A 14981-nucleotide genomic window follows, 5' to 3' on the forward strand; every position below is an offset into this window, starting at 1 on the left:
ACTTAGTGGAAATAATAAGGAAAAATATGTCTATTCCATTTTCCTGGAAGTGGAAGTCCCCAAATTTACATTTTAATCTATTTAAATAATTGTAGTAAGTATACAACCATTATTCAGGAAAATGTCGCATACTTTGTATATTATGTGATAATTTATATAGTACTGTGCTTACAAAGACTGCTAGAAAATAACATTTTTATTTAAACTGTAATTCATTGTTTATATTATTAATGAAAACTTTTCTCTTCTAGGAAATAATGCAAAAGGTGTCCAAGGCTCCTGACCAGTGAACAAAAATTTGAGAAAGACAGCCAAGCTCATGTTTTCTCCTGATCAAGAAAATCATCCATCCAAAGCACCAGTAAAATATGGTGAACTCATTGTCTTAGGGTAAGGTTTCTCTAATCTGATGACACATAAAATTGAACAATGTATAGAATTTTAGCATATAGGTTAAAAAAATTTTTTTAAGAATTTATATCCTGCCTATTTCCAGAAAGAATTTAAAGCTACAAGGCAATATTACCAAATCAAGAAGCTCTTTTCTCATTTTATGCCATCACTTTTAAGTGCTCAAATACTGCATAAACTTTGCCTCACCCTCAGAAAGGACAGAACTTCTTAAAGATAAAATGAAAAATGTATTTGTCTAAAGTCACATAATCATTTCATTTGTCTTTCCTTTTTCTTCTTTTAGAAAAATTTGCCTTAGCTGACTTTATTTTTTTATAAATGGTCAGTATAATTTCTATATATGGCAGCCTGAGTAATCTCCCTTCTTTTCTTTGTCAGCCACTAAAATAGGCCATTTTACAATCACATTCTCCTCCAACCTCAAAATGTCCTTATTCCTTGCCTCATTCCCCCCAGATTGACCAATGATGGTAAAGGGCGGGATACAGTAAATGAGGAGAGATTAATATTAAGCTACTGTTTGTGCCATAACAGAGAAGTAAAGAATGAAAAAAAGCACAACAAACATCTGGATCCAGATTCTCTCTTTGCCAGTGTCACATGTGTGACCTTCAGGAAATAACTTTATTCCTCCGAGTCTCTGAGGAATTTCATTCTTCTGAGGAATAACTTAATTCCTAATCTGTAAAAGTAAAGAGTGATGCCAGTCTCGCAGTGTTTTTATGAGGATGGATTAAGTGAGGTGATGTTTGGGATAGAACCCAAGAGTGCCTACTACATAGTAAACACTCAAATGTTTTGTTTTGAACTTTTTTTCCTATTAGTTCAGTCCTTACTTACTTGCTTACCTTCAAGACACATATATTATCATGGAGAAATAGTCATAATATCTGAACAACAAAAGTATATTTAACTGCTACATAGCAGGCTTCTCAGTTGAACAGGTTTTGCCAATATATGTGAGTGTGTATGTACATTCAAGTAGCAGAGACTTAAGTCTAAAAATTCCTTATTTCAAAAGTTCAGCTTTTTAAAGTTGTTCGATTCACAATTAAAGGAGATTATGTTTTAAACAATTCATACTGTACTTTTAAAAGTTAGATTAGCACATGCAAACATTCACCTTTAGAAAAAAATAGAATGAGTCTTAAGGAGTTAGATATGCCAGTAATCAGCTCTTGAGTATCTTGGGTAAAAGAGAGAAGAAAAGTATAGATAACTCAAAGTAAAGAATGAAAAAAAAGTATGACAAACACCTGGATCCAAATTCTAGCTTTGTGCGTATAATCTAGAACATACTTTCTATGACTAGGAATGTGGCCAGCAAGAATCTCATTTTGTTTCATGCTCAGACTTCTGGGGATTAGCATTTGCTAAAAGGAATTTGAGATACTTAAAATGTGCTAAAAGATAATTAGGGATTGATTGTATAAAACAAAGTAAAACATTTGTTGGAATTGTGTGATTCTTAACAAGAGATAACCTAAACTTTTCTCCCCCATCAGGTATAATGGGTCTCTCCCAAACGGCGATAGAGGAAGGAGGAAAAGTAGATTTGCTTTGTTTAAAAGACCTAAGGCAAATGGGGTGAAGCCCAGCACTGTGCATATTGCTTGTACTCCTCAGGCTGCAAAGGTAAAAAAAAAAAAAAAAACCAAAAACTGTAAATTAACTGGAGAAGTTGGACTACTTATGTTTATATGTTTATATTCTTTACCATTCCCTTCACATTCTATACCAGAAATTTCCTTTTGTTTGGATGGGAGAAGACACTTTGGAGACATGATATTTGAAGAGCTGCCGTATAGAATGACATCAGGAGTTTTTTTGTTTTAGTAGTTTTTTTTTTTGTATAATGACAAACTGGGATGAGTGGATGGATATTAGAAGAAAATATTCTCTTTTCTTTTCTTTCTTTCTTTCTTTTCTTTTGTTGTTGTTGTTGTTTTAAGGTGGGAGTAGGGCCAGGGCTTTATCTAGCATTTAGAATTGTGCACCTGTCTCCCCAGAGTGGTAAGGAGTTCCCTGTTAGTAGGGGGCCTCGCCTAGGCTGAGCAGGGAATGTAGTGTATAGGAAGGCTATTTAGGTACTAGCAGCATCTTTAGATGAGGTAATTTCTTTCACTAAGGGTCTTTATCAAAGATTTTGTGGCTGATCTTGTTTTTATTTTTTCGTTTTTTGCTAGCTTTTAGGATAGTGCCTTAAAATAAGACGTCAATAATTATTAAATTGAATCAAAGCTATGAAAGCAAATACCTAACTTTATCTATAACATAAGTTTTCAATCTCCTTGCCTATTTAATGCGTTTAGCCCCTTTTTCTTTTTCTGGAGACCAAAGTCTCCAGAACCTGGACCACCATTTCAGGATACTTGGACTTTTCTTAGAGTGATAGACCATTATGGAGAGTTTCAGATCTTCACATTTCCTATGAATTCTTCTACTTCCAATTGTGTAATACAGACTGAATTTGATACTGTAATAAGTGAATAAAATTACAAAGAGTTCTTTGACTTCTGGAAATACCTATTATCTTTAGCTAAGCAGCCCCAGGATCTTTATTAATATACCACCGGAGGTGTATCTTTGTAAGTTAAATGAGAGACAGAGAAATTGACATATAATGCCTCGTTTTAGGTCATAGCTCCAGTCCCTGAAGTTAATTGGATTTTTGACTTTGTTTTATATCCAATGTGGGTGTCTAAAACAAGAGTCCTTATGCCTTAACTAGGCCTCATCTATTACTGTTTGAGAGCCAGTGAATGTAGAAAAGGGACAGTTTCTTTTAGCTGTTCCCTTTTGCTGCTTTGCAGAGAAGGGATGTGCTAAGGTGGCAGAAGTGAACAGGTTATTGCTGCAATCTGAGGATCTTTCCAATATTTCCTCACAGGAGTGCTTGGCATTTTGGGTGTGCCTTACTTTGTGCAGGACATTTAATATTCTTGGTCCCCACCTATTAAATACTATTTAAGCCCTCAAATCGTTGTGACAGCAAAAAAATGCACCTACATATTTTTAAATGCCACTTATATAGCTAATACGACCTCAGGTTGAGAACCATTATCATTATGAAAAATATTTCTAATCCTTACCTCTATAATATCCTATTCTGTACTTTTTCCTTGCATTTTTACTGCCATGCTCTTAATGTTTTTATTGTTGCCCCCCTTTCATCTTTATTGGACAAAAAAAAAAAATCTTAGGGACCAAAGAATGACTCTTTCCTCTTTCAAATTTGGAAGAATGTAGTATGAGGTCATGAAGAAAACTGTTCAGTCGCACAATCATCTGGGATAAATGGATAAGCCCTGCCTTCCAGGCCAGTGAGAATTTAACTTGATATATTCCTTATTCTCAATCTAAGTAGGTTTAATAACTAAAAAAAAAAAAAGGATTATAATCTCCAAGTATACAAAAACCTATGTTTTTAAAATTTCTTTAGCCATTAAGAATTAACTTCCAAAATACTGAGCAATTATTTGATTCAGAAATCAGTTGCTTAATGCTGAGTTAAAGTACTTGTAGATTTTAAAACCTATAAAACAATTATATAATGTTTATGAATACATAAATATGTAGTAAAAAAATAACATGCATAGGAATGATCTCTGCTGCATTCTTGAGGTTGAATACCTCTATGAAGAAAGGGGAGTAGGGAGGGACATGTAAGCCTCAGTTATATCTGTAGAGTTTAATTTCTTTTAAAATATCAGAAGCAAAACTGGCATTATTAAACTTTGATTAAGCTAGGTAGTTAGTACCAGGTATTTGTTTATTCTCTTTGTATAGTATATGAAAATTTCATGGTCTTATCTAATCTTAAAGCTATTGTCTTAAGGCGCTATCTATTACAGATTAGCTCCAAATTGAAACCAAATAAAATTTTATAATGTCAAAACTCTAATTAAGAAACAGTTTTTTCATTTAACCTCTCTGGGTATAATCATTCTTTTGTGTCTTCGTAGCTGTTTTCCTTTTACGCAACCTATTTCCACTTCCTTTGTTTGGGTTTTCCCCGCTCTGTAATCTTCAACTCACATACATAGAAAATGCCTGAAAACAAAACTGAAAAGTTCTCTTTAGCAATGTTTTTAGTTTGGGATAAGTCAGAAGTACAGTCGTAAGCATTACATTAATTTCCTTTGGTAACGTTTAATCATTCTATGAATTTTCTTTGTATCTAATCCAGTATACGGCAAATATCTGTCATCTATAGAGTGACAGAATGGTTAGGAAAAGCAATTAACTCTGCTTATTGGTTAACTTTGTAAAACTCTTTGGGTTACTTTAAAAGTAAGATTACTTTTGAAAGATTTTGTATTTTCTCCTTATCAGAGAAGTACTGAGTATTGTTTTCAGTTTCTACATGAGATTTGGTCTTGATTACTTTATAATTTAAAATACTTGTAAAGAAGACCTAAATTTTATGGTGTTTTTATATGGTGAAATTATGTTCTTACTCTATAACTACTTCAGAGTATTCTTCTACACTCCACTCAACCTTAGAAACTACTGTCACAGCTGAAGTTGTTAATCTCTAACATAAATTTCAGGGGGAAAATATGTCATATATGTGACAGATTACTTTTCTTTTTTAAAATTTGATTTGATTGAGCTGCCCGCTAATTTTTGCTATTAATCTTTTTTTTCCTTAGGCAATAAGCAACAAGGACCAGCATAGCATATCATATACCTTATCTCGGGCCCAGACAGTGGTGGTTGAATATACTCATGACAGCAACACTGATATGTTTCAGGTATTATAATATGTGAATTTTTTTTTTCTTAAAAACAAAAAAAGTTAAAACTTGTCAGTGACTTTTGCTATTGTCAGATTAAGGATTATCATATTTTAATGTATTTCATTAAAATAAATATTTATTTCTAAACCCCATGTATGGAAGTTAGTGTAGCACGGTTAAGAGATGATCTCTGAAATCAGAATTCTTGCTAAACATTACTTAGCCACTCTATACCTCCTGTTAATGTTGCTTCTTATAATTATTGTCTCAATGACTTTTCAGTTTTTCTTCATTTTATAAGATTGAACGAATGTGAAAGGTTTGGAGATGTCTTTAATTATAACCAATAGCAAAATATTTCTTTTAAGTCATTCATTCCCCCCAACCCTTTTAGTGGAATACTGAATTTTTAGAATAGTGTCTCTGTAGTTAATATTAGAATATGGATGTTGCTTTTACCAAAAAATTAAAAATAAATAACATCTTTAATGAAGATGAAGGTTTGGATCTTAATGAGAACGTAACACAGGCTTTGAGGTGGTTTTCCACATTTTGCTGACAACCAGTTAAAACTAATGTGTTTAATTAGCTTTTTAAAAATCAAAATGTTACCTAGATATGTGATCACAGACTAGAATTTTAGTTTCAGAAAGTACTTTGTATTTATTTGTTTACCCCTTATCTTTTTGTTAATAAAGTTACTGAAACCTCGTAAGTTAAAGATTACAAAGTTAGTTGGGGGCAAAATTGTGATTAAACGAGGCATCTTGAATTATAGAATAGTATCGTCACCATCTTATGAAGGTCCTTGAATAAGTTGCGGTATATTTGATTTTCGCTTTTTTACACAGAAATAGATGTTTTTTTCCCAATAATAGTAAACTGATCATACCCTTTCTACAGGCATTATACCTATGGAAAATCCATATATTTCTACATCAAAACCTGAGATATATCAGAAACTGCCCTGATAAATTAGCCAGTTTTTGAAGAACTGGTTTTATAAGCATTATAGGATTGCTTTCCTTCTAAACAAGAACATTTATTGTTCAAGCCATCAGATATTCAAACTCCAACTCGTAGCATTGCTTGACACTATGAGGTAAAGGAGACATTACAAGTTGATCACTCACATAGTGCTACACTGAAGTAGTCTTCTGATCGGGTTGAAGAAGGGTGAGGACAAGACTTTGTAGTAGTGACTTTTTATCTGGACCTTTTCTTTTTATCAAGTTGAGTAGGATTTTGTCAGTCCAACCAGCAGAAAGGCATTCTGACAAAAGAAAAGGCAAAGAAGTTCACAGCATGGTAGAAGACTGATGAATAAGTGGCTTGTAGCTAGAATATACTTTTTGTGTGAACAGAAATAATAGGAAATTAGGCTGGGTTGGTAGATGAGAAGCAAATTATGAAGTCGGTTTCTAATTATTACCAGAAATAAGAAACGGATAAGTTTAGATAAGTTGTAAGGAACTGTTGAGGCTTTTAATGGGGATGGGAGAGAATGAGATGGTAAGATTTGTATTTTTAAAGCTAGTAGTAACAATTAGAAAGAGGAGAAATTTAAAGTCTATCTTAACACAATTATATTTTGGCATATCATCACAATCATGCAGATTTCTTCTCTTTATAGATACTTAAGATTTCTTCCTTCTTACCAATCATTACCAAATTGCTTTGATGTGTCAGAACTTCTCCAAGGCCCAGATCAAAATCAGTATTTTCTCTTCCCAAATAAATTCTGCTTCCGAATATTTTGACTCTGAATATCAATTCTCAATCCATTCCTTGGCCTACATCTTTTGGCTCTAAAAGAGTATTTTTATTTATGGAAATAAATTTTTAGTTTCAAAAGCCTGACACCATTTTCTTTGCATATCATTATCTTTAAAATAAGGAAAAGGGACATCCAATCTTATATTTGTCAATCAATTTCCTCTTAAAACTATCCAAACCAAGTAAAGACTTTATACTTGATGATAAGACAAAAACACTAAAGAGTTTTATCCAAAAGTGTGCTGATATGAGGAATTCTTGAGGCTCAGTTATGCAGAGAATGACTTTTAAGAGTCATCATCTTGGTAGAGAATTGTTTTTTTTTTTCCAGTATCCACATTCTTCAATTTTATGATATTACTTCATAATAAATACATTAATGAGCTGAACATTTTAAAATGTTTACATTAAAACCCTGTGACACATGTTGGTCTGTCATCCATTCCACTGATTTCCTTTTTTCTTTTCAACTTTCATTTTTCAAAATGAAATTATTTACTAGCTAGTACTCTGAAGACGTTTTTAATTCTCTGACATTTCATGCACCAGAACTCTTATCTGGGAACCTTGTCTCTGAAATACGGCCAAGAACCAGGAAGAAAATAAAAAGGATATCTAGGCATGTAAAATTAATGCCAGATAAGTCAAGTACTGAAATTCCTTTTCTCTGCTCCCTGGAGAGTCCCTTAGGCTCTTACCAAGAACCTTTTGAAAAGGTTCTTTGAAGTTTGGTTATTTGATTTCTCAATCCATAGCAGAATAAGAGTAGCTGGTTAGAGGAGGCGTAAGCTGCTAGAGACAAGTGCGCCCAACAGCAAGAAACGATAACTGACAACCTACCAGAAAAGACAAAGAAAATCTGTGAAGTATCCATAAGACCCCAAAGCAAGGCTGTGTAAGCCCTTAATATAAGGATGGGTGTTCTTGTATGCTTTTATAGCACTTGAAGACATCACTGTACTTCAGCTGAATATAGATGTTATTTATAGTCATATTCTGGAGTTATAAAAGATTTACTTATATGTTAACTATATTCTGTTCAAGAAGGTAGAGTAACACATATTAGACATTTTTCCATCTTAAGGGGTTAAAATTAAAATCTATAGCCATCTAGAAATCTCAGCCATCCTAAACTCTATTCCCTGAGGGTTTCACATGTTCTAGGTCATAAATACCCACTTAATTCTACACTCTAAGTGATTATTATATCAGAGCAAATCTGATAGATTAGTTTTCAAGGGTATAGATGCCCCCAGAGTTAAATATAAGTTTGAGCTTTAGAAATTTCAGAGGCTTAATGATTTCACCTGATTGCTTCTTTCTTGAATGGATTTTCCACTGTGTTCCTTTGAATAGGTTTATAGATATTTCTTTTTCCCTTAGATTGGTCGGTCGACTGAAAGTCCCATTGATTTTGTAGTAACTGACACAGTTCCTGGAAGTCAAAGTAATTCTGATACACAGTCAGTGCAAAGCACTATATCAAGATTTGCCTGTAGAATCATATGTGAACGGAATCCCCCCTACACAGCACGGATTTATGCTGCAGGATTTGACTCATCAAAAAACATCTTTCTTGGGGTAAAAAGCTTTTTTTCTAACTGGTGCATTATTTTATAATCACTTCTATTTCCAAATTACAAATAAATGGAAGCTTACTCTTATTCCTACTAGGAGAAGGCTGCCAAATGGAAGACATCGGATGGGCAGATGGATGGCTTAACCACTAATGGTGTTCTTGTTATGCATCCACGTAATGGGTTCACAGAAGACTCCAAGCCTGGAATCTGGAGAGAAATATCCGTGTGTGGAAATGTATTCAGCCTGCGTGAAACCAGATCAGCCCAGCAGAGAGGAAAAATGGTAAGTGCTGAGATGTAGCTTCTTATTTAGCTACAGTAAACACATAGGGCAAATTGGACTGACTGCATTACGTACATATTCCCCAAAACTCTTAAATCTCTTGCTGACACGGAGTACTAAGTCTGACTATCAAACACTGACTGCTAAATACTACACTAGAGGATAATATCTTAATGTTTCAATTAGGACACGCTAAAAATGTATTCTTTCCTATTATGTTAATATATTTTAAAACCTAAGCTTTCCTAAGTTAAACAGCACTCTGTATTTTCTACTTATATCTGTATATCTTTGACCATAATATTTATTGGAAATATTAGACTTACTGATTAGCCAGATGTTTTAATCATAAATTATCTTTGCTATAAAGTTGCTCAGTATTTTATCCTTGATTTTCAAACTTATATTTTTCACAACTGTCGTTAGTTTCTTAAATATTTATTAACAGTTACAGACGATCTTGGTTCTTGAGTAAGGATCATGTAAAACCAACACCCTTACGTAAAAATCCAAAACACAGTGGTGAATGTGTTTTTTGATTCTTGTGTCCTCTAGGTGGAAATTGAAACCAATCAGTTACAAGATGGCTCGTTAATTGACCTTTGTGGTGCAACATTGCTGTGGCGTACTGCAGAAGGCCTTTCCCACACTCCTACAGTGAAGCATTTAGAAGCTTTAAGACAGGAAATCAATGCAGCACGACCTCAGTGCCCTGTAGGGTTCAACACACTGGCATTTCCTAGTATGAAGAGGAAAGATGTTGTCGATGAGAAACAACCATGGGTATATCTAAATTGTGGCCACGTGCATGGCTATCATAACTGGGGAAACAAAGAAGAACGTGATGGAAAAGATCGTGAATGTCCTATGTGTAGGTCTGTTGGTCCCTATGTCCCTCTGTGGCTTGGATGTGAAGCTGGATTTTATGTGGACGCCGGTCCTCCAACCCATGCATTTAGCCCATGTGGGCATGTGTGTTCAGAAAAGACAACTGCCTATTGGTCCCAGATCCCACTTCCTCACGGTACTCATACTTTTCATGCAGCCTGTCCCTTTTGTGCACATCAGTTGGCTGGTGAACAAGGCTACATCAGACTTATTTTCCAAGGACCTCTAGACTAACATACAGTTGTCCTCCAGGACTGCATTATAAATTTATAAGCTAAGCGAGTTGGGTTTTTCAACCTGTTGTCTACGTCACAATTTCTCTGATCTGGTCATTTGCATTAAGATGAAGAAATTTTTTAAACATTTATAATAAATAGTAACAATTTTTGAGCAAAAATCTGGGAAACTCAAGCAAAGGAATTTCTGAAATTATCAGACTTCTGAATTGAGTTTTTAAAATCTATTTTGAAGAGAAAAAAGACAGTCTAATTTGATGCCTTCATTATAGTGTTTTTGAATCACCCATCCTCAGTGTTGAAAATTGTTTTGTATAACTGAGGGTACTGTTGGTTCATACTATGTTAGTTTACAGTTTGTTGCGAACATTGTAAAATACAGCAACATTGTATATTAACTTTTTTTTCTATTTATCTTTATTATAGAAAAGATCTTAGAATGTTCTTGATAGAGTAGCATGGTAACGATGGTGTCACACTCTTGGTGTGAATGGTAGTTTAGAGCGTAGCTCAAGGATTTGCAAAGTTAGGAAGAAGGACGAGAGCCTCTCTCCCCACCCCCTTCTAAATATGGAATTCGGTAAATTAGAATACTTTGTAAAATCAAATTCATATTACCGTTGTATACAAGTTGTTTGTTTTTAACCACATTGAAGATAATCAGGAAAGCTTTTTTCCCTTAATGTTTCTGTCAAGTGTAGTACTATAACAAAAACTTAATGCTAAGAAACATTTTATATGCTCCTCTGAATATGCAATTAATCTAGATTATCTATTTTTCTCCCATGATAACTAATCTGTTTTTAGTATCAGCAACATTTGGCAAGTTTATTTTTCAGATACAAACTATGGTTCATCTGTTCGCTGTTTCTAGAAAAAAAGAATCATTCCCATGAGAAAAAGCATAAATTAACAAGAAAAGAGAGTGACTTGATTTTTTAGAAAAAGAAATGCTTGTTAAATAATTATTCTGTATTTGGCCTTATCTAGACATTAAGAAATCTAAGAGATGCAAAGCATTGAATGATGGTAGTGCCCCCTTTTTTTGACTTAGCAGACCAGCCTTAACTTTGGGTTTGAATTCTATGGAAAGCTGCCAGTGTGACTCAAATGTTCAGTTGGCAGATAAGGACCATTGACAGCAGAGTGGAGGGACATGCTTGCATGGTCTGTTTATTCTCTAGTTTCAATAAATTTTTTTGCTCTCAGGAGCAAGAAAAGGTTTCTTCTCCCACCTCTTTTTTTTTTTTTCTTATTGCACCACAAGGAAAGTATAGACAGTTGCACTACATCAAACACTCTGTGGCACTTGTAGAAATCAATACACTTTTAGATTAGACAGAATCAGTATTTTAATCTTTCGATTTATGTTCCTTTTGTTTGAAAAATTGTGTAATATTTAATTGACTAGCAAAATTTCGTATGGTAGCATAGCTTTAATTTATCCTATTATAACGATGTTCTGAATTTTCTTTTGGTTTAAAAAACATCTGTTATTTAGAAGCCATGAACTATTTCATTTTACTTCAACTTGTCAAAATTTCCTTGTTTTTTAAAAATCATCATTTGGGTTCACTCAGGAAATGCATGTCAGGAAACTTGTATTATAAGTTTATTAGTTGTGATGTATCAGTAACTACTGTTACCCCCTTTTCAAAGAAATATAATTAATTTTGAAGTTTTCTAGATTGTCACATGCTTTGTGACTAATGCAAGGAAATCAAATCCTGTGTTGTATTTGTTCTAGTCATTTCTATTCAATCTATATATTGTAGCTAATTTTTATTTGCAATTAATTTATTCAAACTAAGTAAATACTTTTCAAAATAGATATTTAAATTTGTCTCTGTGAGTTCGTTTTTGCATAACAGAATGAGAAAACAGAAGTGGTAACTTGTGGACCGTTCTGCCCTACACTTCAGAAATATTCACTTGAAATAAATGAGAAGTTTGCATTTAAAGGTACAATTTGGTACAATTTTCAATCTCTGGTTCTCTTAGGAAAACATCCCTTACTTATTAATAAAGGAATTTTGTTTAGTGGTTGAATAATTGAGGCCCTTTTCAGAGTTAAGTCCTGCTAGAGAGTTGGTTCCTTGCAAGTTACATACTAGACAGTTTAGATAGTGACTCAGTGACCATGTTCTTCCCAAAGTGCCCAAATTTCCTCCTACCAACTGAGAAAAATCTGGTTCATTTTCTATAAAATTCGTGTTTTGAAAACTTGTTGAATTTAAATCGGTAGTCCAATATTTTTCTGTTCAAGCATTTTGAATATTTGTTCTGTCATTTTGCCAGTGCCTAACAGAACACTTTTACTTAGTTGTATTAGAGGAATGTTAGTATTCTGGCCAAGGAGAAGAAGTTGTATTTAGGTCTCCTAAATGCACTAGCAAGAAAGATGTTCTTTATGGCTTAACTTTTTTTTATCAAAGCAATCTTAATATCTAAATGTTCCTTACTTCATACAGGGAATTAAATTTCCCTTCATCTACAATGGTAGAGTCATGAAGCTAGACAGTAAATATCCAGAAGGGAAGAGTCTTTTACCAGATTGTCTTCTTGAAGCTGTAATTGCTTATTTCTATCATATAAAAATATAAAACACGTAAAACAGGATAGAAATAATAATGTAAATATATAATTACACCTAACATGAGTATTCCCACTCCATTCTTCCCTAGGGTACCTCAAGAGCCATGCATGATACATGCTGCCCTTCTGACACATATATTGCGTAAGGGCACTGTGAAAATTCATTGGTTATTTATTTAAATTTATAAGGTAAATATAATTCTAACACTTTGGTCCCTCATCCCAATAGATCATCTTGTGCTACCCTGCTTTAGAGACCACTGGCTAAAAGATCTGTGATCCATTCTTTTGTGTTTATGTTCTAAGCATTAACCCCTGTAGCAAATTGAATCACCAAAATACTACATAATTGAACTATATTCTATCTCCTGCTTTCTGAATTATTCTTACATAAGTATATGTTAAGGCCATGCCCTAAAATTTTATTCACACATTCTTACACCAGCTATTCGAATATCCACTATTTGTTAAGCTGTGTTCTAAACTTAGGTGATAAAGCAGGGGAAAAAATCCCCTCCCTTCACAGGGTTTGTATTCTAGTGGGAAAGATAGAAGTGAATAAGAAAAATAAAAGAGACAGCATGATAGATAGCGAACAGTTTTGAAGGGACAAATAAAGCAGGAAAGGGAGATACAAAATTGTGTGTTTGTGTAGTGTTTGCAGTATTAAATAAGAGGGCAAGAGAAAGACTCACTGGAAAGGTGATATTTGGATAAAGATCTGAAGGAGCTGAAGCAGGTGCCTACTTGGGAGAAGAATGTTTAGGCAAAAGGAACAGCAATTGTAAGGGTCCTGAAGTAGAAGTGTGTTTCTATAATATTTTCTATAATGCCAAAGAGTGCAGTGTGGCTCTGTGGTATGAAAAAGGGAAGAGTAGTAGGTAAAGCAACAGGTAAATGGGGTGTGGGGATGAAAATAGATTTTGGAGCGCTTTGATTGAGATGGAGGCCATAGGATTTTGAGCAGTGAAGTGACATGATCTGACATATTTTAAAGGGATCCAAATAGACTGAAGTGGTAGGGAGCAGGTAGACCAGTTTGGGGACCATTGCAGTAATCCTGGAGAGAAGTGACAGTGACTTGCATCAAAGTGGAGCCAGTTTGCAGAGTGACCCAAATTGATATGTTCTGAAGGCAGAACTGACAATATTTGCTGGTAGATTCGAGATGGGCATGAAGGAAAGGAGTCAAAGCTGATTCAGCTCAGCCTAAGCAACTGAAAAGACAGAATTGCCATTTATTAAAGAAGAGATTAAGAGAAGAGCAGTTTGTGGGTAGGATTTACTGATCGTGGAATCAGGAACTTAGTCTTGGACATTAGATTGAGACTCCTTTTAGGCAAGATGTTTGCCACAAGTAAACTGTCTTCTGCTTTTTTTTTAACCGCTATCAAATGTCTTAACTATTATGATCAGTGTTCTCCATGTATTCTATGCTAGCTCAGAAAAGAAAAAAAAAATTACTCCTCTTGATTAATGAGGGATTCCTTTAATGAAACTTGGGACACCTCTCATGTTTCTTTGTTTTGGCTGCCCTCTCAGGAAATAAAGTTCTGTTTTTCAACTGCAGTAACTTCCTTTAGCCAACATGTTCTGATACAGTTTTACTCCCCACTAATGAAGACCTTTTTCCTTTGCTTTTGTATTTTTTTTTAAGTCCTCACTTTTATTGAATCATAATATTTTACTGCTTCAAAGCCTTTCTGGCAGTGGCAGAGCACAAGTTGTGTTTTGTTTCTTTAAAATATTTTAATATTTAAATGTTTATGGAAAACAGTTTTTGAACCTATTATATGTCTAGATTTTAATATCCAGCTTCCCTTAAGGAGATATGCTTGTATTTGATAATATTGTCAACAGAAAATGTAGTATGTAAGATCAAATGAGTTTTCTTAGTAATCGTTGTAAAGTATGTCCAAACATTCTGTTAGATGATATGATCGGAGTGCTGGTTTGTTTCAGTTGACATTAGATTGTAAACCTAGCTGTGTAAATGTTAAACCATAGCCTAAAATCAGTGGTCCCCAACCTTTCTGGCACCAGAGACCAGTGCTCCTATGAGATAGATGCCTGATGATCTGAGGTGGAGCTGAGGCAGTGATGCTAGTGCTGGGGAGCTCACCTGCCACTCACCTCCTACTGTGCGACCTGGTTCCTAACGGGCCACGGACCGGTACCAATCCGCAGCCTGGGAGTTGGGGACCCCCTAAAATAATTACTCACAGCTAATATTTGAGTGGTTGCTATATATTGTCAAACTATCCTAAACACACCATTTTAAGTATATTACTGATGATATTTAAAACTCAAAACAACTGAGAATAGGAACTATTATCTCCATTTCTATCATACAATAGAAACCAGGCACAGTGATGTCTAGTGACTTATCCAAGGTTCTCATGACTTGTAACTAGAGGAGTAAGAATTTGAACCTTGGAAGCCTTGATTTATACCTGTATACACAGCC

At 34.3% G+C, this 14981-nt stretch overlaps 1 protein-coding gene across 1 annotated transcript; it reads left to right on the forward strand.

Moving 5' to 3' along the window:
• The first annotated feature begins 251 nt into the window (after positions 1 to 251).
• Positions 252 to 11758, forward strand: PELI1 (pellino E3 ubiquitin protein ligase 1). Its single transcript, XM_006909550.3, has 6 exons — positions 252 to 390; positions 1920 to 2049; positions 5070 to 5171; positions 8316 to 8513; positions 8607 to 8795; positions 9351 to 11758. Exons 1-6 carry the CDS (start codon positions 320 to 322, stop codon positions 9915 to 9917), a joined length of 1257 nt encoding a protein of 418 aa, XP_006909612.1. The 5' UTR covers positions 252 to 319; the 3' UTR covers positions 9918 to 11758.
• Positions 11759 to 14981: the final 3223 nt, after the last annotated feature.

The sequence above is a fragment of the Pteropus alecto genome, unplaced genomic scaffold (genome assembly GCF_000325575.1).
Source record: "Pteropus alecto unplaced genomic scaffold, ASM32557v1 scaffold131, whole genome shotgun sequence".
Lineage (NCBI taxonomy): Eukaryota > Metazoa > Chordata > Mammalia > Chiroptera > Pteropodidae > Pteropus > Pteropus alecto.

Coding starts and splice junctions, on each gene's coding strand:
- PELI1 (XM_006909550.3), top strand. CDS start 320: ATGTTTTCTCCTGATCAAGAAAATCATCCATCCAAAGCACCAGTAAAA. Junction 391..1,919: donor GGTGAACTCATTGTCTTAGG/GTAAGGTTTCTC, acceptor CTCCCCCATCAG/GTATAATGGGTCTCTCCCAA. Junction 8,514..8,606: donor CAAAAAACATCTTTCTTGGG/GTAAAAAGCTTT, acceptor TATTCCTACTAG/GAGAAGGCTGCCAAATGGAA.